Source organism: Arvicola amphibius, chromosome 6, assembly GCF_903992535.2.
Source record: "Arvicola amphibius chromosome 6, mArvAmp1.2, whole genome shotgun sequence".
In the NCBI taxonomy this organism is placed as follows: domain Eukaryota; kingdom Metazoa; phylum Chordata; class Mammalia; order Rodentia; family Cricetidae; genus Arvicola; species Arvicola amphibius.
In genome coordinates this window covers 39,532,582-39,558,689 of record NC_052052.2, presented here as the reverse complement: position 1 = coordinate 39,558,689, position 26,108 = coordinate 39,532,582, and the positions used below count along the sequence as shown (strand labels likewise).

Sequence of the window (26,108 nt, the reverse complement as noted above, 5' to 3'; positions counted from 1 at the left end):
AGGATCAGAAGTTTAATGTCATTCTGGGCTATATACCGAGTTTGAGAGAAGGTTGGACTACCATGAAACTAAGCAAGCAAGAAAGAAAACAAACAACCAAAAATCGGAATGAACTTAGATTATTAAATCTGGGAATAGAGAGTTCATAATATTGCCTTTTATTTTTCACGGATCTAGAGTTGTGGTTGCATATTTTGTTTTTACGTTAATTTATGTTCCTGGGTTTTTTTTCACTCATTGATGATGATGATTGTAGTTTTTATTTTTAATTTTTTCGTTTTGTGTTATTTAACCAAATGCTAATTAATTTTGAGGTTTGAGGTTTTGGCCTTCAGTCACATTTCACTCACCTTCTTCAGTCATGGAACTTTGCTACCTTGAAGCTGGAGAGCAGGTTAATGGGCCACAGAGGGTGAGCATCCAGGTTCTTATTTTACCACTATCATTCCAGAGAAATATTTTATTTACCTGTCTTGTCTGGAGCCACACGGGAAAATTCAGAATTTTTTCTTTTCCTTCTTTCTTTCTTTTTATTTGAAATAATCCTCAACCAGGCAATGGTGGCAAACAGAGGCAGGTTAATATCTGTGAGTTTGAGGCCAGCCTGGTGATCTACAGGGTTTCTTTGTGTAGCTTTGGAGCCTGTCCTGGAACTAGCTTTTGTAGACCAGGCTGCCCCTGCCTCCCAAATGCTGGTATTAAAGGCGTGCACCACCACCTCCTGGAAGAAGATCCTGTCTTAACAGACAAAATTAAACAAAATATAATGATAAAACTTTTCTAGTGTTGTCTTGTATAGCAGACACTGAAGTAGTGCATGAGTAGGTGCATGTCTTTAAGTAGCAGGAGAAGGCAGTTCCAAACTTACTAACCTGGCCACATAGTAATGCCTTTCCTCAAAAGTCAGAAAAACAAAAGCAACTTGGCATGCACTCAGCCTTTAATTCCAGTTCTCAAGATAGCAGAGTCAGGGGATGTCTGTGAGTTTCAGGCTAGCCTGGTCTACATAGGAAATTCCACGCCAACCAAGGCTACATGGTGAGAACCTGTCTCATACAACATAATAAATAAAATCAAGAAATTGAATGCCTTTTAACAATAGATATAAAAGTAGGTGTTCATAGTGATGGTTGTTTTAATTATTCTTTTACCATTCTTTTTTGTGATTATTATCATCACCAAAATTATTGTTACTGTTGTGAAAATATAATAGAATTCTTTTATTCACCTCAAATAAACTTTCACATTATCTGTTTTGAAAATATATCTTCTAGTTTTTGAGATTATAATATAATTACATCATTTCCCTCTTCCTTTTTCTCCTGCCACAACCTCTCATATACCTCCCTTCCAGATTCATGGCCTCTTAAAAATATAGACTGTTTGTGAATATGCTGTCATTCGCATGCATAGTCCATGCTGATCTTCTCTGTGTCATTTCGGTCTTAGCATATATACTGTTGAAAGAGAATACCCCATTATTTTGTTAACAGGCTATAATTTTAAAATGACATGCAATCAATAAATCCAGTATGATGAGCTCTGATTGTAGATCGAGACTGATATGTACATTTTTGCTTCTATCCTTTTCTGGTTGTCATATGGTTTCTGCTTTCTGGTATTAGTACAGGCCAGTGGCATGAATTTTTTTTAATGTAATGGATATATTTAATAACATTACTTACCTCTGGCTTCATTTGCAATTAAATCTAACTTTAAATAGCTGGTTATTAAGGTTTAGTCTGGGATTTGATTGTGGTACTGTTTATTGATCCCAGAGCCTTATTCATGCTAAGCAAGTGCTGTACAAATGAACTTTATCTCAAGTTCCCTTATAATGTTAGATATTTATATATTTATAATTTTTATATTTCATTATAGATTATCTTAAACAGTTTTGTTAAATTGCTTAGGCTGGTCTGACATTTGGTATTATTCTGCCACTGTCTCCTGATTAGTTGGGGTTTCAGGTATAACACCACACTGTGTTTTGGCTCTTGAATTGGTGATTCATTTTGTTAGTACTAAGGATTGAACCTCTAGGCAACCTTGGGCTCTACCACCAAACTGAGTTCCTAACCCTTGGAGGTTTTTTGTTTTTGTTGTTATTGTTGTTGATCAATAATACATTCAGGTTAAAAGGAACTTTCTTAAGCAGAGTTTTTTTTTCTGTTCCAGCAAATCGTAAGTCCAAGAAAATTCTTTACATAAAAATTAACAGTAAAGAGATTTAGGAGTATTGTTCTTAGTTGATTACATGAAAATTTATGCTTTCTTAAACTATATCAACTGGAAAATTAAATTTAATCAAAGAACCTTGAGGACATTATGCCAAATGAGGTAAGCCAGTTAATAAAGAGACATAGTATTTGATTCCAATTAGGTACTTAGAATAATCAAACTCATAAGTACACAAAGTAAAATGGTGGATGGTAGTTGCCAGCAGCTGGGAGAGGGATGCATGGTAAATAATAATTTAACACATACAGAATTGTTTTACAAGCACAGGAAAAAAGACTAAATGGCTGATGATAACTCAGCACTGTGAATGTACTTAATGCCACTGAGCCAAATATTTAAGCCTTAGATCATAACTATTATAATATGAAAGTAGACATGGGAATGTTCAAGTTTCTTAAGCAAGTATGATTTTGATTTTTTTGGTACTTAGGATTGAACTTGGGTCTTCTACATCCTAAGCAAGCTATACCAACCATTGAACTATAGCCCTAACCCTAACATCTAAATCTTTAATGATAAAATTTATACTTCAGCCTCTTAATCTTTCACTTTTTCGAGAGCATGAACCCAGTGCCTTGCACTTGTTGGGCAAATACTCTACCACCTGTCTACAACTCCAACTGCAGACTCACTGTCATATCTGCATCCTGTCATTCCCTCGCTAGGTTTACAGATCATCATGCCCTGCTTTTTATGTGGGTTCTGAGAGGCAAGTGTTTTCACCAACTAAGCCTTCTCTCCAGTCCCCAAGTCTTTGCTTTCTTTTGTTTTATGAAATACCAGAGCATACACTAAACAATTTTGGGTGACAGTATTTGTCTAAATTATAGATTAAGTATTCTGAAGCTGCTTACTTAGCTTAATCTTTGTAAACTTGATATTTAATATAGAGAATGTATTCAGTCAACAATTTGTATATAGTAAGCTTTGGTTTAATGAGGTTTTGTGCTTCACACATAGGCTATAACTCTTTGACCATAAAGAATTTAAACATGAGAATGAAATCTGAGAGGCCAGTCATAGAGCAAACCACTTGCTAAGGGTCACAAGGATTAACTAATCAAGTGATTTGAAACACTGTTCTGCTTCATTATATTTTGGACTCATTACTGTATGTGTGTTGGGAGAGGTGAAGACGAGAAAAAGAAAAGCTGTTATGTTTAAAACAGTTCTGCCCCTTGGCTGACTGCAGGGGTAGTGGCACACACTTTAAATCCCAGCAGTAGAAGGCAGAGCCAGGCAAGGCAGATCTGTGAGTTCAAGTACAACCTGTTCTAAATAGTAAGTTCTAAGTCATACAGAGCTACATAGGCAGACCCTATGTATGTTTGTTAAAAACAAACAAACCAACAACACAGTACATACATAAACAAATAAAGACAAATAAGTGTTAAAATTAGTAAGATACTTCTACTTTTTATTTGTTTCACATGTCAGTTTTCAAGAAGGTTGCATTTTAGGGAGCCCGACAGGATGTCTTAGCAGATAAAGGCCCTTGTCCTCAACCCTGACCACCTGAGTTCTATCTCTGGAACTCTGTGTGGTGGAAGAAGAGAATTTCTAGGAGCCAGTTGTCTTCTGACTACCTATGTGATGTGTGTCATGCCGTGTGCTTTTGCATGTGTGCAAACACATGTACAATAGATAAATGTGATTATTTTTTAAAGTAAAATTTGGGGGGAGGGTGTGGAAATATGACTCAGTAGTTACGAGGTCTAATTCCTCCTCCAGGGAACCTGGGTTCAATTTCCATCACCTATATGGCAATTAACATCCACCTATAACTCCAGTTATAAGAGAGAGTGGTCAGACGTCCTTCTAGTCCTCTTGTATACATAGTGACACATTATCAGCTGCTCTGGTGGCTGAGGCAGGAGGATTTCAAGTTTGAGGCCAGACTGTGAAACTTAATAAGAAGAATTCATAATTTGTTTATAAAGATGTCAGGGAAAGCTATCTAATTTTCCATTAAACATAATCTGATACCTAAGCGTTTCTATCTTATATGATATTAGTAACTGATTAAATGTACTAGGGATCAGTGATACTGATTTCCTTTAGGTATATAATAAGTATTATCTACTGTATATCTACATTTATAATCCTTTATTCAAGCACATTTTTATTTTCTTTACTTTGATCTTCCTTAAACATGGGCTGGATGTATTTAGATACAAACAGGTAGCATCAATATTGCTTGTTTGGAGAGTCTGACATTCTTCTTTTCTTTTTTTGGTTTTTTCGAGACAGGGTTTCCCTGTAGTTTCTAGAGCCTGTCCTGGAACTAGCTCTTGTAGACCAGGCTGGCCTCGAACTCAGAGATCCGCCTGCCTCTGCCTCCCGAGTGTGGGGATTAAAGGCGTGCGCCACCACCGCCCGGCTGAGTCTGACATTCTTAAGACATACTTTCTCAGCTTGGTTTTAGGTATAGTCTCATTAATTAGTTACTTGATATCAAGTTAATCACATCCTAATGTTTTTCCTTGGGAAATAATTCATTAATGTCTCCTGAAGGTAAATTCTAAAATGATATGAAGGCTTGTAGGTATTTGGGTTGGATAACTTGAAATCTAATTATAACATTTTTTATACAGATCTTTGATGGAAAACAGATTCCACAGAGAATGGTTGATGGATGGAATGCTTTCTTCTTTGATAAAACAGAAGAACTGGTAATTTTTGCTTAATTTTTATATTATAGAATGATTACTGATATTAAGATTTGCATGGTTTAATAATTTTACTTGTTTTTAATTTCTGTATTTTTGATAATATACCTATTTCTCTGTTTTTTTTCCCCTTACTCTCTTCTCCCATCTTTCTCTTCCTCCCCCTTTCCTTAACTGAAGAAAAAGCGTTTACCTTCTCTTGGAAAGAACACAGAATCACTAGGAGAGCTTTGGTTAGGACTACTTCGCTTTTATACTGAAGAGTTTGATTTCAAGGAGTATGTAATCAGTATTCGGCAGAAAAAGCTGTTAACCACTTTTGAAAAGCAGTGGACATCTAAATGCATTGCAATTGAAGGTGATTATTTTTGTTAATTTTTGATACATTTTTGTTAATTTAAGAACCACAAGAAAAATTAGCAAGGAAAACTGATATGAAAGAGTAAGCCTCTTGTTTCTGTCGCTTAATAATTTTAAAAGAAAAATTTACTGGCTTTACTAGTTTGAAAATATATAGAGTTAGACTCCTATTGCTGCAGTGTCCACTTTATGGGATAGTATTTAGGTACTTAAATTAATTCACAAATGTTTCTTTCCTAGATCCTTTTGACTTGAATCATAACCTTGGTGCTGGTGTTTCTAGAAAAAGTAAGTTTTAAATATAAAGAATATGTGCTTTAAAAGTTCTGACTTAGCAAAGTCTGCATCTTTTATTATCTTCTTTCCTTACAGTGACCAATTTTATTATGAAGGCATTTATCAATGGAAGGAAACTTTTTGGTACTCCCTTTTATCCACTCATTGGCAGAGAAGCTGTAAGTTTATGTAACTTGGAATTTTCATTCTTTTCTTTTTTCTTATAGAACTTCATTATCATTGAGGTTTTTACAGATGGCAAAGTGAAAGGGAGCAAAACCTCAGATGCATATTTCCCCAACCTAAAAAACAAAAAAGACAGATCCAAAGTACAATTCTCTGTAACTATAGTTCCAAGGGATCTTACACACTCTTCTGGCCTCCATGGGCACCAGGCATATGCATTGTGATCATACATACATAAATAAGTCTTTTTGTTGTTAAAGCATTTTAAATTTTGTTTACTCAAAATTCACTAAATCGTCCTGTACTTTGTCCCACTTTGTTATTTCTTGGTTCTTTTATTTTCCTTTCTGTTCTCGTTGGAAATGGATTACAAATGAATATTTGCCTTGGATTTTTTTTTTGATTTGTTTTGTTTTGTTTTGTTTTGCTTTGTTTTGTTTTTTGAGACAGGGTTTCCCTGTAGTTTCTAGAGCCTGTCCTGGAACTAGCTCTTGTAGACCAGGCTGGTCTCGAACTCACAGAGATCCACCTGCCTCTGCCTCCCGAGTGCTGGGATTAAAGGCGTGCGCCACCATCGCCCGGCTTGCCTTGGATTTTGATTGGGAACACTGACTTTTAATTTTAATTAAATGAATTACTTTCTTCAAATACACACTCAAAAAATTATGTTTTTCTTAATTAGCGAACTTGTATAAATTATATTCATTACTGGAATTTTGAATTTAAGTTTATAAATTTTTGCAAAATTTTGATTTTTCATTATGTAAATTCTTATATTACATTTCATCTTTGGTTACCTCCTAAACTCCTTAAAGTATTTGAGTTTTGCAAATCTTAAAATCAGTTCTCTTTAAAGATTATTCAGGAATAGGATGACCACTGCTTGATGATTAATTGGAAGTGATGGATAAAGAAGAACAGAATGATGGGTGATGCCTGTTTCTGCCTTAAGCAACAGATAAAATGAGAAAGGACTTTGTTGCTGTTGTGATAGAAAATAGAACTGTAGCTATACATAGTAGAACATGCCTAGAGTCTCCGCACTTGGATGTGGCAATGACTTACAGGTCTCAGTCCTGTGGCTTCTTAAGTCTGCCTGAGTTTATTTCTATGTCCATTCTAAGCATGTTTACACTTTAGTCTTCTTTATTCATTTTCTAAAGATTCCCTCCCTGCCATTTGGCTACCTGCTTCCATGTACCATGCTATCTTAAACAGCTTTGTTGAGGAAAAACTTTGATGAATTATAATTCAGAGCTTTTAGTTATTCAGAATATTTGGTAGTTATATTACCAAAATTTTATTATTTTTATTTCTGAGGGGTTTTTTTTGAGATTTATTTTGTGTTTTAATTACTTCATTATTTGCATGCGTGTGGGTTGGTGCCTGGGTATGTGCACCTGAGTACACAGAATTATCTGATCTACTTGCAACTGGAGATGATGATAGTTGTGAGCTGCTTGATGTGAATTCTTGGGATTGAGTTTGGGTCTTCTGCAAGAGCAGCAATTGCTCTTAACTGTAGAATCATCTTTCTCGTCTTACCTTATAGTGATATTTTGTTTATGTTTTAACAAATAAAGCTTGCCTGAAGTTCAGAGTGCAGAGCTAAGCTACTAGAGGCCAGGGAGTGGTGACACACACCTGTAATCGCAGGACCCTAGAGACAGAGGCACAGATCTCTGAGTTCAAAGCCACCCTGGCTACACTAGATTGATCCAGTCTCAAAAGAGAAACAGAGCCAAGCCACGTTGGCTCACACCTTTAGTCCCAGTACATGGGGATCATTTGCCTTTAATCCGAGCACTAAGGAGGTAGAGACAGAGGAGGTGGAGAGAGGAATATAAAGCGGGAGGAGACAAGAGCTTAGTGCAATTTGGAGTCTGAGGACAAGGTCGCCCCTTTGGTTTGAGCATAGGTAGAGGCAAAGGTCTCTCTAGTGGCTGGCCACTCTGCTCTGATCTCTCGGCTTTCATCACCTAATATCTGACTCTGGGTTTTTATTAAGAATAATTAGAATTCGTGGTACAGTTCCCCACACCTCTTTCACATAGATATACACTCTTTTTTAAAAGAAGAGGAAGCACAGATTTTTTTAAGGAAAGGAGAAAGAACTGCTGAGACTTCGAGGGGCTCAAAAAAAGTCCCTCTTTCCCATTCTTAGTCTACTAGCCTTCTTTTTATAGATTTTACTTTTTGTTCTTGTTTATTTAGAATCATACTTTTTGTTTGGGGGGGTGGTCCTGGTTTCTTTCACTAGACATATTTTATTAGACATATTTCATCCATGATGTAGGATATGTCAGTACTTTCTTTTTGAGTGAATAATATTCTAGTATATAAATATGCCATATGTATTCATTCAGTTGTTTAATTGGTTTGCTTCTATGTTAGCTATTGTGAGCCGTGCTTTTATGAATATATGTGTTAAGTTTTTGGTTCATTAATGTTTTTATTAGATTATATCAAGAAGTGGAATTACTGATTTGGTTCTTGTGTGTGTACTTTTGTGTTTTTTGTTTGTTTGTTTTGTTTTGTTTTAGCATAGCTGTGCTATTTATAATCCTACCAGAAATAGGTATGGTTTTCAGTTTTTTTACACTTACCATTGTTTTTGTTTTTAATTATTTTTATTACCATTCTATTGGGGTTTCTCATAATTTTATCCCAGATTTTTACATGGATTTATATAGGCAGCAGATTTGTTCTCTTGGCTTCCAGATGTATGCTACTGATAGAATAAACTAGTGTTCCTGAAAAAACAAGCACTAAGACTGATAAGCAAGGTGTTAGTATAGAAGTATCAGTATAGTGTAGTATAGTATAGTATAGTATAGTATAGTATAGTATAGTATGGAAGAGACATGAACTTAGTTATAAGAGTTGGAAAATGTTTTCTGACCTTTTCAGGTACATTCCATGTTATATAGTAAACATTATTTATTCTTTAAAAGCTAATTGCATAGTTAGAGAGATGGCTGAGTGGTTGAGGGCACTTTTAGTTCTTAGCTCCCACGTGGACAGCTTGCAGCCACCTGTAGCTCCAGTTTCAACAGATCTGATGCTGTCTTATCGCTTCCTGGGTCCCTGCATGTACACAGCCTATGTAAACTCAAAGTTGAATACACATATATGTGGTTTTTTTGTTTTGTTTAATTTCAAATCCATTTACTTTTTAAATAAGCTAAATTATTTTTGTACATAAAACCATTTGGAAAGATGAGCAGTTCTTTGTAGAAGTAGCCTGATGTAACAGAAAGCATGAGTTTTGCAGTCGCTACAGATAAAACCTTAAGTCCTGTATATGAGATTTAGCCAACTTCATTACCATATACAAACAATTTGAATCTTCTGAGCTGCAGTTTCTTTGTCTATAAATTGAAATGGAAAATTGTATATATATTTTTTGAGATTTCACTTAATCTGTAGCCTCTCTTCATTTTACAGATAATTTGGTGACTATAAAGTATTTAGTACTGCTACCACCTGTGATACTGACAATAATTCTGAACATTATTTTCTTACCTATTGTTTCAGTTACAGTTAAATATTTGTTAACCTTAATTTTTTTGACATATTGATTTCCTTTGTATTTGTAAAGTTTTATATTTTTTTAAATAGTAAAATTATATTATTTCTTCAGGAGTACTTCTTTGATTCAAGAGTATTAACAGATGGTGAACTGGCTCCTAATGATCGTTGTTGTCGTGTATGTGGAAAAATAGGTCACTATATGAAGGACTGTCCCAAAAGGAAAAGGTTGGCAAACAATTTTTTATCAATTTTATAGATAAATGTAAGGCAAATTTATATTTATACTTTTATTCAGAAGTGTTTTAACTATGAAAATTAAAATTTTAAGCTCAAGATTTTCAGTTGAGTGGAATGTTTGTTTGTTTTGTTTTGTTTTTGTTTTTTTGAGACTGGGTTTTCCTGTAGCTTTGAGCCTGTCCTGGAACTAGCTCTTGTAGACCAGGATGGGCTCGAACTCACAGAGATCCACATGCCTCTGCCTCCTAAGTGCTGGGATTAAAGGCATGCGCCACCACCGCCTGGCTTGAGTGGAATTTTGTAATGTGATATTTATGTTTAGTGGTACCCTATATCATTTGATTTTTATTCATCCTTTTTTTAAATAGAAATGTTTATTGTCACATTGTGTGTTTGAAATTATTAAGAACAAGAAAATGAAAGAAAGACTTTATAGTCCCATAAGTGCTAATATAAGTACAATAAGCAGAATCCTGGATATACATGTTAAACTGTGTTTGTGTATTATGTAAATTGAGAAGTACATGTTCTCTATACCACCTCAAAATAATATCTGTGGGTCTAGGCATGGTGGCACACACCTTTAGTCCGAGTGCCTGGGGGCCAGAGGCAGGAGGATCTCTGTGAGTTTGTCGTTAGTGAGAGTGAGGTAGGGACAGCCAGAACTATGTAATAGACCCTGTCTCAAAACAGCATCAATTTAAAAAAAAAGAAAGAAAGGAAGGAAGAGAAAGGAAGAAAAGATGTATATGTGATTCATGCTCTCCCGGGTTCACGTGTACATTCATTACCAAATCTGGAAAAACATTTGGAAGTTTTTAAATGAATAAGCCCTAGTTTTTATCACTGTTATTTAATAAGTTTGGGCCAAGTGCTTATTTTCTCTAAACCTCTGTTTCTTCTTTGAAGTAGAGTTCAGTATCAATTTCTAAGGATTTAGAAGTTTAAAACTTGATATTAGGCTGGGCGGTGGTGGCTCACGCCTTTAATCCCAGAATTTAGGAGGCAGAGGCAGATAGATCTCTGTGAGTTCGAGGCCAGCCTGGTCTACAAGAGCTAGTTCCAGGACAGGCTCCAAAGCTACAGAAAAACCCTGTCTCGAAAAACAGAACAAACCAAAAAAACCTTGATATTAAGATTTTTTAGTATGGCTGGGCATAGTGGTATACCCCTTTATTGCCAGCACTTAAAAGGTACAGATAGGAAGATCTTTGACATTGAGGAAGAAGAGTCTCCATAATGAGTTCCAGACCAGGAAGGAATATATATAGTGTCAAATAAATAAATACTGTTTTAAAATGATTTCAATAGTTAAATTAAGTATTGAAATATGATTTAAGTATGTTATAAATGAAAGTATCTTTTAAAAAACAGCATAAAACTGCAAATGTTAGTTCATTTGTCATTGTATATGGCTTAGTTTGTTTGTGAATCATCAGTTTGTAAGTTCCTGGCTCCACATTATTGGTATCAGCAGTTTACTGTTTAGACTAAAGAAGAAAGACAGTGAAGAAGAGAAGGAAGGAAATGAAGACGAAAAAGATTCCCGAGACCTTCTTGATTCCCGAGACCTTAGGTGTTTCATATGTGGAGATGCAGGACATGTACGCCGGGAATGCCCAGAGGTCAAGATGGCCCGCCAGAGGAATAGCAGTGTGGCAGGTAAGTACAAAAGATCAAAAATAGTTGAGAATGTTTATTTACTTGTTGTAGGGATCAACCAAGGCTGCTGTGCCTGCTAAGGACATGGGTAACTGCTGAGCTACAGCCCCAGTACTAGTATACTTTGTTTTGGAGATGGAGTTTTGCTATATAATGCAGGCTAACCTCAAGCTTATGATCCTTCCTACACCAGCTTCCCTGGAGTTGCAGATGTTATAATACCTGACTTCAGATATTCTTTTTAATTGACCTGGGCTGGGGGTTTAGCTCAGTTAAAGTGTAAATCTGTGATGTACCAGGTCCTGGGTTTGATGTCCCACAGTGTGACATTTTAAAAGAAAAAAATCACTTTATATATAGGAGATTGAAAAGTGTCTTTTAAGTCCAGTATTTCTGTGATGGAAACAAGAGACACACTGTGCAGCTCAGGTCTTGAATTCACAGAAATCCTTACATTTCAGTGCTTCAAGCATTGAGATTATAGATATAAAACAATGTGCCTGCCCACTTTTTCTGTATCTTTTGACTTTTTTTTTCTGTGATGTCGTCTCTCAGCAGCCCAGCTAGTCCGCAACCTTGTCAATGCTCAGCAGGTGGCTGGTTCAGCCCAGCAACAGGGCGACCAGTCCATTAGGACTAGACAGTCTTCAGAATGTGTAAGTATTCTGCCTTTGAATGAGTTTGACAGAAAGAGAGTCATTGTATCTGACTCTTTACAACTTTTAATTTTGAAGCCTTTTACACTTTATTTCCTTGCTGTAAAAGTGCACTAGTGGCCAGGCACTGTGGAGTACATTTACTGGTAGTTCCTAATGTCTGGAGGCCAAGGCAGTCTGATGCTTTGAGCCTAGGACAACCCCCCCCCCCCCCCCCCCCCGCCACACACACACACCCGATACAGGGTTTCTCCTTGTGTAGCCCTGGCTATCCTGGAACTGTCTCTGTTGACCAGGCTGGCCTCCAAACTCACAGAGATCCACCTACCTCTGCTTCTCAAGTGCTGGCATTCCATTACTGCCTAGCTACCCTAGGAGCTTCTTAAAGAGAGGGAACAAAGATCCTGAATTTGGTGTTTATATTTTCCAGTTCATTGTTGAAGCCCAATAGAAACATTAGGTAGTTTACATTATTAGTTATATAAATGAAGATTTAAGTTTCTTGCCTAAGGTTAGTAGATAACTTGAACTCTATATGTTCTATAAACTTATACTCTATTTTTCTGTGTTGCTCCTAATTTTCTTTGTCATTTACCTTTTTTTCTCATCTGACTTTAAGAATTTAGTGGACATTTGTTTTTCTGGTGTCTAACAAAGCAACTCTGCTGTGGGGTAATGCTCTTGTACTCTGTAAAGACTTTTCACTCATAATGGTTTAATAAAACGCTGATTGGCCAGTAGCGAGGCAGGAAGTATATGCAGGGTAACCAGACTAGAATAATTCTAGGGAGAACAAAGGCAGAGAGCCAGTTGTCATGAGATACAGAGGAATCAAGATGAGAATGCCTTACTGAGAAAAAAAATGCCAAGCCAATTGGCTAAACATAGACAAGAATTATGGGTTAATTTAAGTTGTAAGAGCTAGTTAATAATAAGCCTGAGTTAATAGGCCAAACAGTCTATAATTAATATAAGCTTCTGTATGTTTCTTTGGGAATGAATGGCTGTGGGACCAGGCGGAACAGAAACTATGTCTACACAACTCAGCTTTAATGTGTCCAGAATGTTATGTTTCTTTCTAGTAGTACAGATTTGCTCCGTCGTTCGGTGTTTATAGCCTTAATGTCTGTCTTACAGTCTGGTTTTCTCTCACATTTTTCTTTCCTTCAAGCTCTATTGCTTCATTCTTTTCAAAAATAACTCATAAATTGGGGCAGGGAATGTAGCTCAATTGGGAGAGTGCTTGCTTGCCTAACATGCACAGGGCCCTGGGTTTGATCCTAGCACTGTAGAAACCAGGCACGTTGGCACATACCTGTAATCCTAGCACTTGGAAGGTGAAAAAAAGTAGGAGGATCAGAAGTTCAGTGTCCTGTGTGTTATATTTTAAATCTGAGAAATCATTGCTTGGGTGTTGTGATTCACACCTTTAACATACCAGTACTCACTTGAGAGACTAGAGCCAGCAGATCTATGTGAATTCCAGGCCAGCCTTGTCTACATTGGTAAATTCTAGGCCAGGTAGGGTTATATACTGAGACTATCTTAAATAACAAGTAATAAAGAAACAAATAAACAAGCAAACAGATAATCCTTACAGCCCTTTGTTTCACTCTGTCCTTCTGTTTCGATCTTAGGACTTCTGAGGTGTAGCAGCTTTTTTTTTTTTGTTCTGTTTTGTTTTTTGAGGCTTCTCTTTGTAGCCCTGGCTGTCCTGGAATTTGCTGAGTAAACCAGCCTGACCTTGAACTCAGAGACCCTACTGCCCCTGCCTCTGGAGTAAAGGTGTGTGCTGCCACACTGGGCTTCATTGTGCCCTCTTAATTAGTTTCATCAGGTTTTTTTTTTTGGGGGGGGGTCTTTTTCATTATTATTAAATCAGAATAATTATTCTTAACTGCAAATGGATTATATTCTGGTTTAGTTCAAATTTTCAGCAGTTTTGCACTGCTTTTTTAATTGTAGAAATTATGGGATATACAAGTCACAGGAACTCTCATTGCTTTGTTTTTTGTTTAGTTCTTAAGCCTGAGATATATGTAGACAGATTTTTCTTTGGATTGCCAGCTCACAAAAAAATGATACCGAGACTTATGAAAGTCCAACCTGTAGCTTAGGCTTGTCCCATTAGCTACTATAACTTAAATTATAGCCATTACAACCCATTTATATTAATCTATGTTTTGTCTCATGGCTTTTTATCTCTCTTCCATCTTGCATTCCTGCTTCCTCTCCTGTCCTCTGGCGTCTCTCCTATGCCTAGATTCATCTTCTCTTCTTCCTCTCCCTGTAAGTCCCATCTACCCTCTTCTTGCCTATTAGTCATTTCAGCTTATTATTAAACTAATTAGAAGGCAACTTGGCAAAGACACATCTTCACAGTGTACAAAAAGAATATTCTGGGACTGGAGAGATGACTCAGAAGTTAAGAGCACTGACTGCTCTTTCAGAGGTTCTAAGTTCTGTTCCCAGCAACCACATGGTGGCTTACAACCATCTTAATGAGATCTGGTGTCCTCTTCTGGCGTGTAGGCATACATGCAGACAGAACATTGTATCCATAATAAATCAGTCAATCTTTAAAAAAAATTATCCCACAACAGATATGTTAATCCCTTACCTGTGTACTGTATATACTTCTTTATGACTTCAGTTACCTTAGACAGTTGTTTTTCCATGCCCATAGACATGGCATTCCTGCTGCTAAATGCTCTTCCCTTCTTTGTGTCCTCTTGACTTTTACCAGATTTCCTTCTATTTACCTTTTAGTCTCAGTTTAAAGGTTACTTCCTCTGGGAAATTCCTTGATCTCTACATTTCTTGAAAAGTGGGAGTTTTTCCTTGTTTATCATTATATAAGTGAAAGGGTTTTTTTGTTGTTTGTTTGTTTGTTTTTGGGATAGTCTCAATATGTAGCTCAGGCTGACCAGGACATGGAATTTTCTGATTTTATTCTTCTGCCTGTCATCGTAATAATACATTATGCTCTATTGTGATTACTTACTTGTGTAATCTTTTTCTGCTCCCTGGTTTCCCTGCCCAGTAAACTTTTAAGCTTCACAAGGCATACATGTTAGTATTGTATTTTAAGTACTTAGTTGCAATGCTTAGTAACACAATTGTTCGGGGAACTGTATGAAAGTGCTGTGAGTTATTTATGTGTTTGTTTCTAGTTTAGAAAGGAAATACATTGTTTATTATGGGAATGATACTAAGTTCTCGCTCTTTCTTGCAAGAGAAACGCTTGTGAACCATTACCCATATGAGAGAATTTGAGCACCTTGAGGAAAATTTTAACTTCATGTAATAGGAGATTTTGTTATTTGTTATTATATATATATATATCATATAGTTCTGTATATGCTGTCTTAAGGACATAACTATGCTCATTATATTTTAATCTTCATTTTTAGGAAATTAAGATGTTCATAAATTAATTTTTAAAATTGTCTTTTCTGTTTTCCTGCAGTCTGATTCACCATCTTATTCTCCTCAGCCCCAGCCATTTCCACAGAATTCTCCCCAGCCACCCGCTATTCCCCCGCCTCCAGCCCAGCCAGGATCCCAGCCTAAGCTTGGCCCACCCCAGCAGGGAGGCCAGCCCCCTCATCAGGTTCAGATGCCCTTGTATAACTTTCCTCAGTCACCACCAGCTCAGTATTCTCCCATGCATAGTATGGGATTATTGCCAATGCACCCCCTCCAGATCCCTGCCCCATCGTGGCCCATCCATGGCCCAATGCTCCATTCTGCACCTGGCAGTACCCCCAGCAATATTGGCTTGAATGATCCCAGCATCATCTTTGCACAGCCTGCTGCTAGACCGATGGCAATCCCTAACTCTTCTCATGATGGACATTGGCCTCGTACTGTGGCTCCAAATTCCCTGGTGAACAATGGTGCAGTGGGTAATTCGGGTAATTTTCAGTTTTTCCTCTTTTATCTTTGGTTGTGGGAAGGTTAAGTAGTTGGTATTATTAGTTGAACTTCGGGTAACAATGAGAAGATAAGAGGTATATTCATAGAGGTGGAATATGGAATTTAGATTAAAAGTAAACAGTATAGGTTTTGGATACATACTGTCAAGACTTAAATTTTGACTGCCATTTATTACAAGGTATTGACATTCTCTCTATGCATGTGTTTCATGTCTACAATAAGGATATGAATAGTGTCTAACAGTATTGAGAATATTAAATGATGTAATATTTAAATATTGTTCTTTTTATTGTTTTCATTTCACTCTCACCTTATTTGGCGTCAGTGTTATTGGTACTCATTTTATAAATGATAAAATTGAGAGCCTGATGGGTTTGGTATTGTACACTTGAATCCTAGCACTCAGTATTATTAAGACTAGCCTGGGCTAATGAAACCCTGTCTCAAAGAACAAAATGCGGGAAGCCAGGTGTGATAATGCATTTGAGGCCAGCCTGAGCAATATGAGATGTCCCTCCCCGGGGTAAATGGGATGAAACTGAAGAAATAGGTAATTTAACTGTCATCAGTTAATTGTGGTAGATTTAAGATTTAAACTAAGGAGGTTTGTTTGATTTGGGTTTTACTAGGGAATGCTCATTTCTAACCTTCTTTCTTTTTTTTCCTTTTAATTGGGAGAGGAATAATAAAAATGTAGGTTTAAGCACAAGCATTAGGAGAAGGAATACGGCCAGAGCAAAGTAACACACAGCTAAGAACAAGGGTGTGAGTTGTAGGAAGTGAGACATGCCCAAGTGTGGCCTGGGCTCCTCAAGGGAATGTCTTCCCCTTTCTTCCTTCTTTGTTTGTTCTCTTTCTTTGCCTTTCCCTTTCTACTCCCCCCCTCCTTTCCTCTTTCCCTTTCTACCCCTTCCTTCTTTATTACAGGATGACCTCAATTCTGCTTCCTTGTTGCTTGGATTACAAAAATGGGCCACTATACCTGGCTAAGGAACAATATATTCAAAAAGCAAAAGATAACTGCATTTAGTAGAATTAATAAACAGTTTTTTTTTTCTGATACCTTAAGTACACATTGAGACATAATAAAAATTTTAAAGATTACTTAATATATTACTAAAATGTTATTATAGTTGCCTATTTAAAATAGTTTATTTGCTGTATTTTGCTAATTTTATATTCAGCTTTGCAGTGATGACTATCTTCATCTTAAATACTACTCTGGGAAATTTCAAATATACAAAATGAGAGCGTGCAATACCACCAGTGAACTTCTCAGTTACCAGGAATTTACTATTTTCTTTTTAATCTAACCCCTTACCACAGTCTTAAAATAAAATCTTAGACAGGGGATCAAAACTGCTTTTAGCCAAGTAGTGGTGGCACATGCAGAGCACTTGGGAGACAGTGGCAGGTGGTTCTCTGTGAGTCAGAGGACAGTCTGGTCTACAGAGCTAGTTTCAGGACGGCTATACAGAGAAACCCTGTCTCAAACAAACAAACAAACAAAACTGAAGAAAAGAATTGCTTTTGAAATTCAGTTGGGGTGGTGGGAGGTTTGGCCACCTAAACTAGATGACTTGAGTTTGTTTTCCAAGATCCACATGGTAGAAATGGGAATGAAGGCCAGTTGTTTTATAACCTCCTCCAAATATATGCTGCACTGTGTGCATCCGTGCACAGTTAGTATAGCCTGAGCTTACAATGAGGCTGTTTTAACACACACACACACACACACACACACACACACACACACACTTTCTCTTTTTTCCCCTCACTGGCCTAGAATTTATTGTGTAGATTAGGATGGCTTCTATTTTGAAGCGATTCTTTTGCTTCTGTTGGGATTAATAACTAACACCTGGGTCATTCTTTCCATATATATATAAATATATATATATTCCCCCCCCCCCCCCCCCCAAGACAGGGTTTCTCTGGGTAGCACTGTCTGTTTTGGAGCTCACTTTGTAGACCACGCTGGACTTGAACTAAGATTGACCGACCTCTGCTCCCTGAATTCTGGAATTAAAAGCGTGCACTGCCACACCTGACTCCTTTTTATTAATTTTCAAAGGACTATTATTGTTTAGTTTTTTCATCTGGTGGTTTTAAGAACTGAACCTAAAAACAAGATAAAACAAAACAAAAACCTGAACCTACAGGGCTAGACATGGTGGCACACACCTTTAATCCCAGTATCAGGAGGCAGAGTCCACCAGATCTCTGTGAACTCAAGGTCAAACCTGGTCTACAAAGGGGGTTTAGGACTTCCAGGGCAGTTACATAGGAAAACCATTTATTAGCCGGGCGGTGGTGGCGCACACCTTTAATCCCAGCACTCGGGAGGCAGAGGCAGGCGGATCTCTGAGTTCGAGGCCAGCCTGGTCTACAGAGCTAGTTCCAGGACATGCTCTAGAAACTACAGGGAAACCCTGTCTCGAAAAAACCAAAAAAAAAAAAAAAAAAAAAAAAAAAGAGAGAGAGAGAGAGAAAAGAAAAACCATTTATTTAAATTAAAAAAAAAAAAGGATTGAACCTAGTTTATATGCTTGCTAGGACAGCACTGTACCATAGAGTTATGTCTCCAAACCATAAGTATGTTATCTCTTAGAGAAGGCACCTCTAACCTGTTTAGAATAAACAGATGGAACTCTGGTTTCTAAGACCAAAGGAAATAGAGTATAGCCTGTCCTTGTGCTTGTATCTGTCACAGTCTTATATATATGCTATGATTGTCAATGAGTTATTTTGTCCTTCAATAGATTAGTTCACTTTTTATACAAGTACGTTCTTCAACCTGTCATTGGTATATCTTTTTTTCAGTCATAATGAACTAATTAGCAAAACATCTTGGAAATTACTATACTGTCTCTTACCCAGGTTTTTAAAGTGGTTGTGTTTTTTTTTTTTTTTTTTTTTTTTTTTTTGGTTTTTCGAGACAGGGTTTCCCTGTAGTTTCTAGAGCCTGTCCTGGAGCTAGCTCTTGTAGACCAGGCTGGCCTCGAACTCAGAGATCCGCCTGCCTCTGCCTCCCGAGTGCTGGGATTAAAGGCGTGCGCCACCACCGCCCGGCTAAAGTGGTTGTTTTTTTTACCTGGGATGTCTTCCATTACCTTTAATACCCATTTTCATACCTCCTACCTTCCCCCAAAGATTTAATTTACATCACTGTATTTAAGAAGCCCTTGAATCTTGCCAGTCTTCTCCTCCAGTTGAATTTGACCTTTTGTCTGCTTGTTTCCTTAAGTATTTATACCAAACTTCCTTGCCTTTATACATTCTCATCCTTTTAAAGTGCCCATTCTGCCACTTTTGTCTGTTCTTTAAAATTGTAATTAGCGATCGTAAGAAAACTTTTCACCTTCAAATTCTATTAGCCATCTTTGATATAACTGATGTATTATTGTATATATTATGTATACAAGTAATTTGAACAAATAATAATGCTTGATTCTTTAAAAGAAATTTGGTGTCTGGATTAGTGTAATACATAGTTGATGATAGTTATTCTGTATGTCTCTGGAATGAAGGAATATTTGAATTAGTAAACTAATATTTTAAAATACTTTTTTTTCCTTGTTGGAATGCAGAGCCACGATTTCGAGGACTCACTCCTCCAATTCCATGGGAACATGCACCACGTCCCCATTTCCCCCTTGTCCCAGCTTCGTGGCCTTATGGTTTGCATCAAAACTTCATGCATCAGGGAAATCCAAGATTTCAGCCCAACAAACCCTTCTATGCTCAAGGTACCAGTACTTACAAATCAGTTATCAAACTGGGTGGGTATTCTAAAATGGGAATTTCAGTGGAGGACAGAATCTAGGAGTAACATTTGCATTCAGTGAATATTTATTGAGAGCATATTGTATGAATATGCCAGACTATATGCAGTATTTATTGTCCAAGCTGCCCATATTAATGCACAGTTTAATAGGAGAGCCAAGCATGGAAGAAATAGACAAAATATTGTTTAGAAGAATGAAGTCACCTAGTCCCTCTACCAGGCAGGGTTTAGGTACCAGAGATTGTATCTGAATTCCATCTTGTAATATGAGAACTATTTTATTACTCTAGAATTTAGAAGGAAGGAATGTGCTCTTAGTTAAGGGAATACATATGTCACTGAATTTTGGGTGACATAAAAAAAAAAGAAATAACCAGCCAGGCAGTGGTGGTGCTTGCCTTTAATCCCAGCGCTTGGGAGGCAGAGGCAGGTGAATCTTAGTGACTTTGAGGCCAGATGGTCTACAAAGCAAGTTCAAGACACTCAGGACTGTTATACTGAGAACCCTATCTTGAACTCTCACTACCCCTACTCCGGCCACAAAAAAGGGGGTGGGGAGAAAAAAAATACTAGGGAAAGGAGGTGGATGGTAATGATATTTAAATGGTAATGCTAGATAGGGAAGGTAGGCAGAAAAATTCTGTAAAGGAGTTTCAGCTTCACTTAGTAAATTGTAAGGATCTAATAGTGTTTGAGTCAGATTTGTTTAGTAAAAGGGCATGAATGACTCGAGAATTAATTCTATTCCGTTACTATATTAATAGTATAATAGCTGTGACTGAGGTAATAAGGATAGCAAACCATACATTTTAAGGACTAAGTCCATTTTATCTAACCTCTTACTTCAAAAGTATCTCTCTCAATGGCAGTGGTGGTGCACGTCTTTAATCCCAGCACTTGGGAGGCAGAGACAGAAGGATCTTTGTGAGTGTGAGGCCAGCCTGGTCTACAGAATGAGTTCCAGGACAGACTCCAGAGAAATCCTATCTTGGGGGGAGGGAGAGTAGTCTCTCAAGAGGGAATAACTTTCCTGATCTGTGAACTGCTGGATGCTGGATACTTGGATAGAGCAGCAGTTCTTAACCTGCTTTGGAGGTCAGATGGCTTTCACAGGAGTTGCCTAGAACCATCAGAAAACACATTACATTATCATTCAGCACAAAAGCAAAATTAAAGTAGCAATGAAAATAATTTTATGATTGAGGGTCACCACAACACGAGGGACTATATTAAAGGGTTGTAGCATTAGGAAGGCTGAGAACCACTGTTATAATGTGAATGGCACGAAATTGACTATGTTTGTGGGATTTATATCTTGAGCAGAGCTGTAGAGGAAGTTGTCAGTTAGAAAAGAGTTTGCAGTTTTTCTGTGTGTAGGTTCCCCCCTTTTTTTCCTCTCCCCTCCAATTGTTTTGTCCTGCTTCTTTTAGTATAAGAATTTTTAAAGCACTGTGCAACTAGTAACTAGTTTATGTTAATGGATTGTGAGGTAAGTAGGCACAAGCCTTTCAGCCTGCTGTCTATGTTATTTCCAGCAGACAGATGTGCTGCCCGTCGCTGCAGAGAGCGTTGCCCCCACCCACCAAGAGGAAACGTGTCGGAGTAATGGCAACCCACAGCAGCAGCCAGCCAGTCCTGCTGTTTCAAGGGTACCCGTACCTCAGTGTCAGTTACACTCAGCAGAAAAAGTGACATTTAAGGAAAGCAAATAAATCAGGTCATGATTTAAAATTTTCACACACGTTTAGATAGCTTATTTAAATTCTAAGACTGTTTTTAAACACTGTATTATTTGTATATAAATATGAACTATAGTTTTTACTGGTATCACTAAAATAAGTGATACAAATTTCATCTATTTTATTACCCTATTTTTAAGGGAGTTTTATGTTTTGTTTAACCTTGATGAATTGTATAAAGAGAGAATTTAAAAAATTACATTCTTTATTTTCTATTAGCTGTATTCATACTTTGGTTGCTCCAGACTTTATATATATTGTTCTTAAGGATTAGGGAAGGATTTCATGTGTTTTAAATTTGTCACTTCTATTCTTTACAGAATCTTGTAGTGCCAAAAACTTTTTAAAAGGTCAAAAAAAAAAAAATAAAATAAAATTACAACAAAGATTCAAAAAATTTTTCTTTTACATACTTGTATGTTGAATATATTCAAACTTGAATGGAAAGTTGCTTTTGTCTGTATTTTGAAGTTATATTTTAAGTTAATAAATCTTTTTGACAAGAGTCAAATTTGGTTAATTCATCTGGTTTAGATGATAGGAATATGTTGTAATAATGGAAAGATTTTACTTAGTGACTGTTGTAAATCAGATCTAGTTTTAGAGATTTAAAGGTCTTCTCTCCACCACGTGAGGGACAGCAGGCGCCGTGCCCATCTTATCGTCGAGGCAGCCGTGTGGCTGCAGTCTGACACAGAGCAGATCTTTTGAGGGCTAGGGCTGTAGGTGAGCTGCAGATAGCTCTCCTACTTGGTGCAGGACACTGGGTTCAGTCCCTAGCAATACCTTTCCTCCAGCCCATTGCCACCTCTACGACCTCCCTGCCGCCGCCAATCTTTTAAAAAGGAGAGGAAATTTTTTTTTTTTTTGGTGAAGAAACAGTATATGCCAGACTGTCCATTCAGAGTCCTGGACAGACACTTGCCAGGGTTGTTACTTTTTATCAGTACTGGTGATCAGTCATAAGTCTTGTAGCTACTGGGATGTATTCTCAGAAATACATGATGTGGTGATGTCATCATTGTTCAAACATCAAGAGTTTGCTTAGATACTGTCAATCAGTCTATTTGGCTTCTTGTTGCAATTAACAGGCACGCAAACATGAGATGTTTGAGGAGGCTACTAACAGAATATATCACACCCTTAAAGTAATGGAAATGCTTTTAACTATACAAATATATACTTTATGAACTATACAGAATTGTGGGTGCTGTACCTTTTTATAACTGGCAGTACAATAGGTTTGATACACCAGCTTCACTATAAACCTGTGTGTAGTATATAGGTAGTTCTGAGATTATAACACCTGCAGTATGAATTTTCAGCCCCATCATTATAGGCCATGAAGTTAGTCATCAAGCAAAATGTTTTCATAAAATGTGTGGAATATTGAAATTCAGTGGCATATTTTTTAGCTATTCCTTTTACAGTGAGTTTTTTTTCCTAGTCCTTAAATTAGATTTGCCAAATAAAACTACAGATGTTTGCAAAAACTAATAGTCTAATTTTAAGGATAGTGTGTTATTTTTGTTCTATTCCTCAGGCATGTTATTACTTAAATAAGAGACTGGGCTTTTGCTGTATTTTCAACTTGAAAGACACTTGGAATATTCCTTAAATGCAGGTGGTTGAGGATATCCCTGCCATATTTACAGCCAAGTTAAGGACAGGTATATTTAATGTTTTTGTTTTGTTTTTTTTACATTACAGTCTCATAATCTTAAAGTGGTGTCAACTCTTTTGTTTTGTTAATAATATACCTGATCTCCCTGTACTTTCGTGTTAAAAACAACTTGGAGCATCCTGCAATCCCAGCATTTTCTAGGTGGAGGCAGGAGGATTAAGAAATTCAAGTCTGAAGCCGGGTGGTGGTGGCGCATGCCTTTAATCCCAGCACTCGGGAGGCAGAGGCAGATGGATCTCTGTGAGTTCGAGGCCAGCCTGGTCTACAAGAGCTAGTTCCAGGACAGGCTCTAAAAAGCTGCAGAGAAACCCTGTCTCGAAAAACCAAAAAAAAAAAAAAAAAAAAAAAAAAGAAAGAAAAAAAAAAAAAAAGAAATTCAAGTCTGTCAGTCATGGTGACGTACAACTTTAATCCTAGTTCTTGAGAGGCAGATGCAGGCAGATCTTGAGTTTGAAGCCAGCCTTCATAGCAAGTTCCCTGCTAGTCAGGGTTATATAGTGAGCCTCTCTCAAACAATTGGCAAGAAATTCAAGGTCATCCTCTACTACCTAGAGCTCCAGGCCAGCTTGAGCTACAAAAGACTGTTTAAATAATAATAATAATAATTAGATAATAGAATATTTTAAGCATTGAAATATTTCACCAAGAGATTAAGAGGATGATATTCTTTTCACTGTTCTTTCTGCTTTTGTGTATATTTAAGATTTTCACCGAAAACAAAAAACCAAAGAAACCCTTTTAAAAATTCCAACAAGGCAGCATGCTAGCTCGGCCCCCCTTTCCTGCAGGTAGCTATTATTAACCCAGATTTTACTACTCTGACAGTGTTCCATTCACTAGTTTTGTGCATATCTGCCCTTCCTTCAGTTTACAAAACTGTGTTCTAAACTGAGGAACAGAGTATAATTTATACAATAGCTCAGTTTTGTCTGAAAAAGCAGTTAATAGTTCAAAAAATGATCAGTCCTATACACACTCTTAAAATATTTTTTGATACAATTCATATGCCATTTGACATGAAGGTGGTTTTACCTTGGCCTATTAAGATTATTAAAACTTGGATGGGCCGGGTGGTGGTGGTGGTACAAGTCGTTAATCCCAGCATTCGGGAGGAAGAGGCAGGCAGATCTCTGAGTTCAAGCCCAGCCTGGTCTACAAGAGATAGTTCTAGGGCAGCTAGGGCTGTTACACAAAGAAATCCTGTCCAAACAAACAAACAAACAAACAAAGAATTCGATGGATGATAGTGGTGCCCGCCTTTAGTCCCAGTACTTGGGAGGCAAAGGCAGGCAGATCTCATTGAGTTTGGGGCCAGTCTGTCTACAAAGCAAGTTTCAGGACAGCCAGGACTGTTACACAGAGAAACTCTGTCTTGAGAAACCAAAAATAAGATTATTAAAAATCACACTACTACTGCGTGTGGTGGCACACAACTTTACACCCAGTACTTGGAAGGCATGGCCAGGTAGGTCTCTGTCATAGCCAGCCCTGTCCGTATACCCAGTTCCAGGCCAGCCAAGGCTGTTGTAATAGTGAGGCCCTGTAGACAATTTTGCTGTTTTCTCCTGTAAATAAAATGCATGCATAGTAATGGGAAAATAATGCTGTCTGTTTGTAGATTTACTCTAGTTGAGTAAAAGGATGAAAGTTTTTAAAAATGTTTCATGTTGGGAGTACAAGTGCCCTGAGTCTAAAAGAGGGTGTTTAATCACCTGAGTTACAGGTGGTTGGAGCTACTTGATTAGATGCTAGGAAGTGAACTCAAGAGTCTCTGCAGGAAGCAATGCCTTCCATAAAAATGATTCCCAGATAAAACATTAAGCTCCTCACTCACTTTTCCTTGTAAATGATAATGTGATGTGTTTACTGAAAGAAAGGGCATTAAAGTTTAGGGCTAGCAAGATGACTAAACAGCCATAGTACTTGCCTTTCTTGATGAAGAAACAGGGTATCACATATTACTTGTGTGTGCACAGACAAATGTAAAACAGTAAAATCTGTCAGTTAAAAATTCTATTATCTGGTGAACTTCGATCATTCTAGTGAATTATCGTAAGTGCATATGCACAACACTTTTATAGAGTGTGCTTATGTGCCATCTTAGCAAATACAGCAAGCTACGGAACCGATGCTTATCTCCTGGAAACTAATTTCACTAGACTTAGAAGGTGGCTAGGAAATTGAAATGACAACTATTTTTTCATATAAGAAAGCCAAATTTCAAGATCACTCTCAAGACTAAGGCCAGTTATATAAAACACAGAAGATGCAACTTTCATTTTTCTAGCTTCATGTTTCTCTTAGAAGTCAGTATGCTTAATATAAAAAGAAATGAACATTTCTTTTTTTTTCTTCACCTTTATTATTGTATATGTATATGCTGGTTGCATGTGAAGATCCAAGGAGTGGAGTGACTTCTTAACCTCATATGACCCAGGGTGCAATGCTCTTCTGGTCTTTGTTTAAACCTCTCTCTATATAAGAGGTTAATGAGGCTACATTGGGTTGTTCTAATACAAATCTGCCACTTTTCCCTTGGAAAACACATCTTGCTTAATTTATTAATGTTAAAGTCCTTGTGTTCTATGTAAGCTTTTAAGGAACTGGATTTCAAATTGTGGAAAGTGAAATCCACATAGTGGTTTAAAAATCTTAACTATAGGAATTGGCACAATGGCTCCGTGGTTAAAAGCATTTGAGCTCAGTCATGAGGAGTGGGGTTTGTCCCCTAGCTTCATGTCTGGTTACTCACAAATGAAATCGCCAGCTTCAAGTGATCCAACACCTTTTTCTGGCCCCTATCAGCACCGGTACATGTATTACCTCTGCACTAAGAGACATACACATACACGAATTTTTTAAAAAAAAAATCTTAGTAAAACTAATATGAATACATTTTGCATTATTTGTTTGTTTGGTTGGTTGGTTTTTGTTTTCCTGAGACAGGGTTTCCTTGTGTAGCTCTGGCTGTCCTGGAACTCATTCTATGTAGACCAGGCTGGCCTTGAATTTAGAGATCCGCCTGCTTCTGCCTCCTGAATTCTGGGATTAAAGGCGTGTGCCACCACCACATGGCCTGCATATTTTTTCTTAAAGCCTGTTTCAGCACAAAGAATATATGTATGTGTACAGCTGAGA

At 37.2% G+C, this 26,108-nt stretch overlaps 1 protein-coding gene and 1 non-coding gene across 7 annotated transcripts in view; one reads left to right on the top strand and one right to left on the bottom strand.

Moving 5' to 3' along the window:
* Tut4 (terminal uridylyl transferase 4) overlaps positions 1 to 21,791 on the top strand; it is a 95,794-nt gene extending 74,003 nt beyond the window's left edge. The window contains exons 21-30 of one of the 6 annotated variants that reach the window (XM_038332794.2): positions 4,836 to 4,913; positions 5,091 to 5,268; positions 5,511 to 5,558; positions 5,643 to 5,725; positions 9,376 to 9,491; positions 10,993 to 11,165; positions 11,721 to 11,821; positions 15,291 to 15,738; positions 19,351 to 19,509; positions 21,086 to 21,791. In XM_038332794.2, coding sequence (XP_038188722.1) covers positions 4,836 to 4,913; positions 5,091 to 5,268; positions 5,511 to 5,558; positions 5,643 to 5,725; positions 9,376 to 9,491; positions 10,993 to 11,165; positions 11,721 to 11,821; positions 15,291 to 15,738; positions 19,351 to 19,509; positions 21,086 to 21,153 — 1,452 coding nt within the window. In that variant the 3' untranslated portion in view covers positions 21,154 to 21,791. Of the gene's footprint in view, positions 1 to 4,835; positions 4,914 to 5,090; positions 5,269 to 5,510; positions 5,559 to 5,642; positions 5,726 to 9,375; positions 9,492 to 10,977; positions 11,166 to 11,720; positions 11,822 to 15,290; positions 15,739 to 19,350; positions 19,510 to 21,082 lie in introns of all 6 variants that reach the window. The other 5 variants (XM_038332793.1, XM_038332792.2, XM_038332790.1 and 2 more) reach the window with 5 other exon arrangements.
* On the bottom strand, positions 1,369 to 1,472 carry LOC119818097. Its single transcript, XR_005286011.1, has one exon. It is a non-coding gene; the product is annotated as a U6 spliceosomal RNA (small nuclear RNA).
* Positions 21,792 to 26,108: the final 4,317 nt, after the last annotated feature.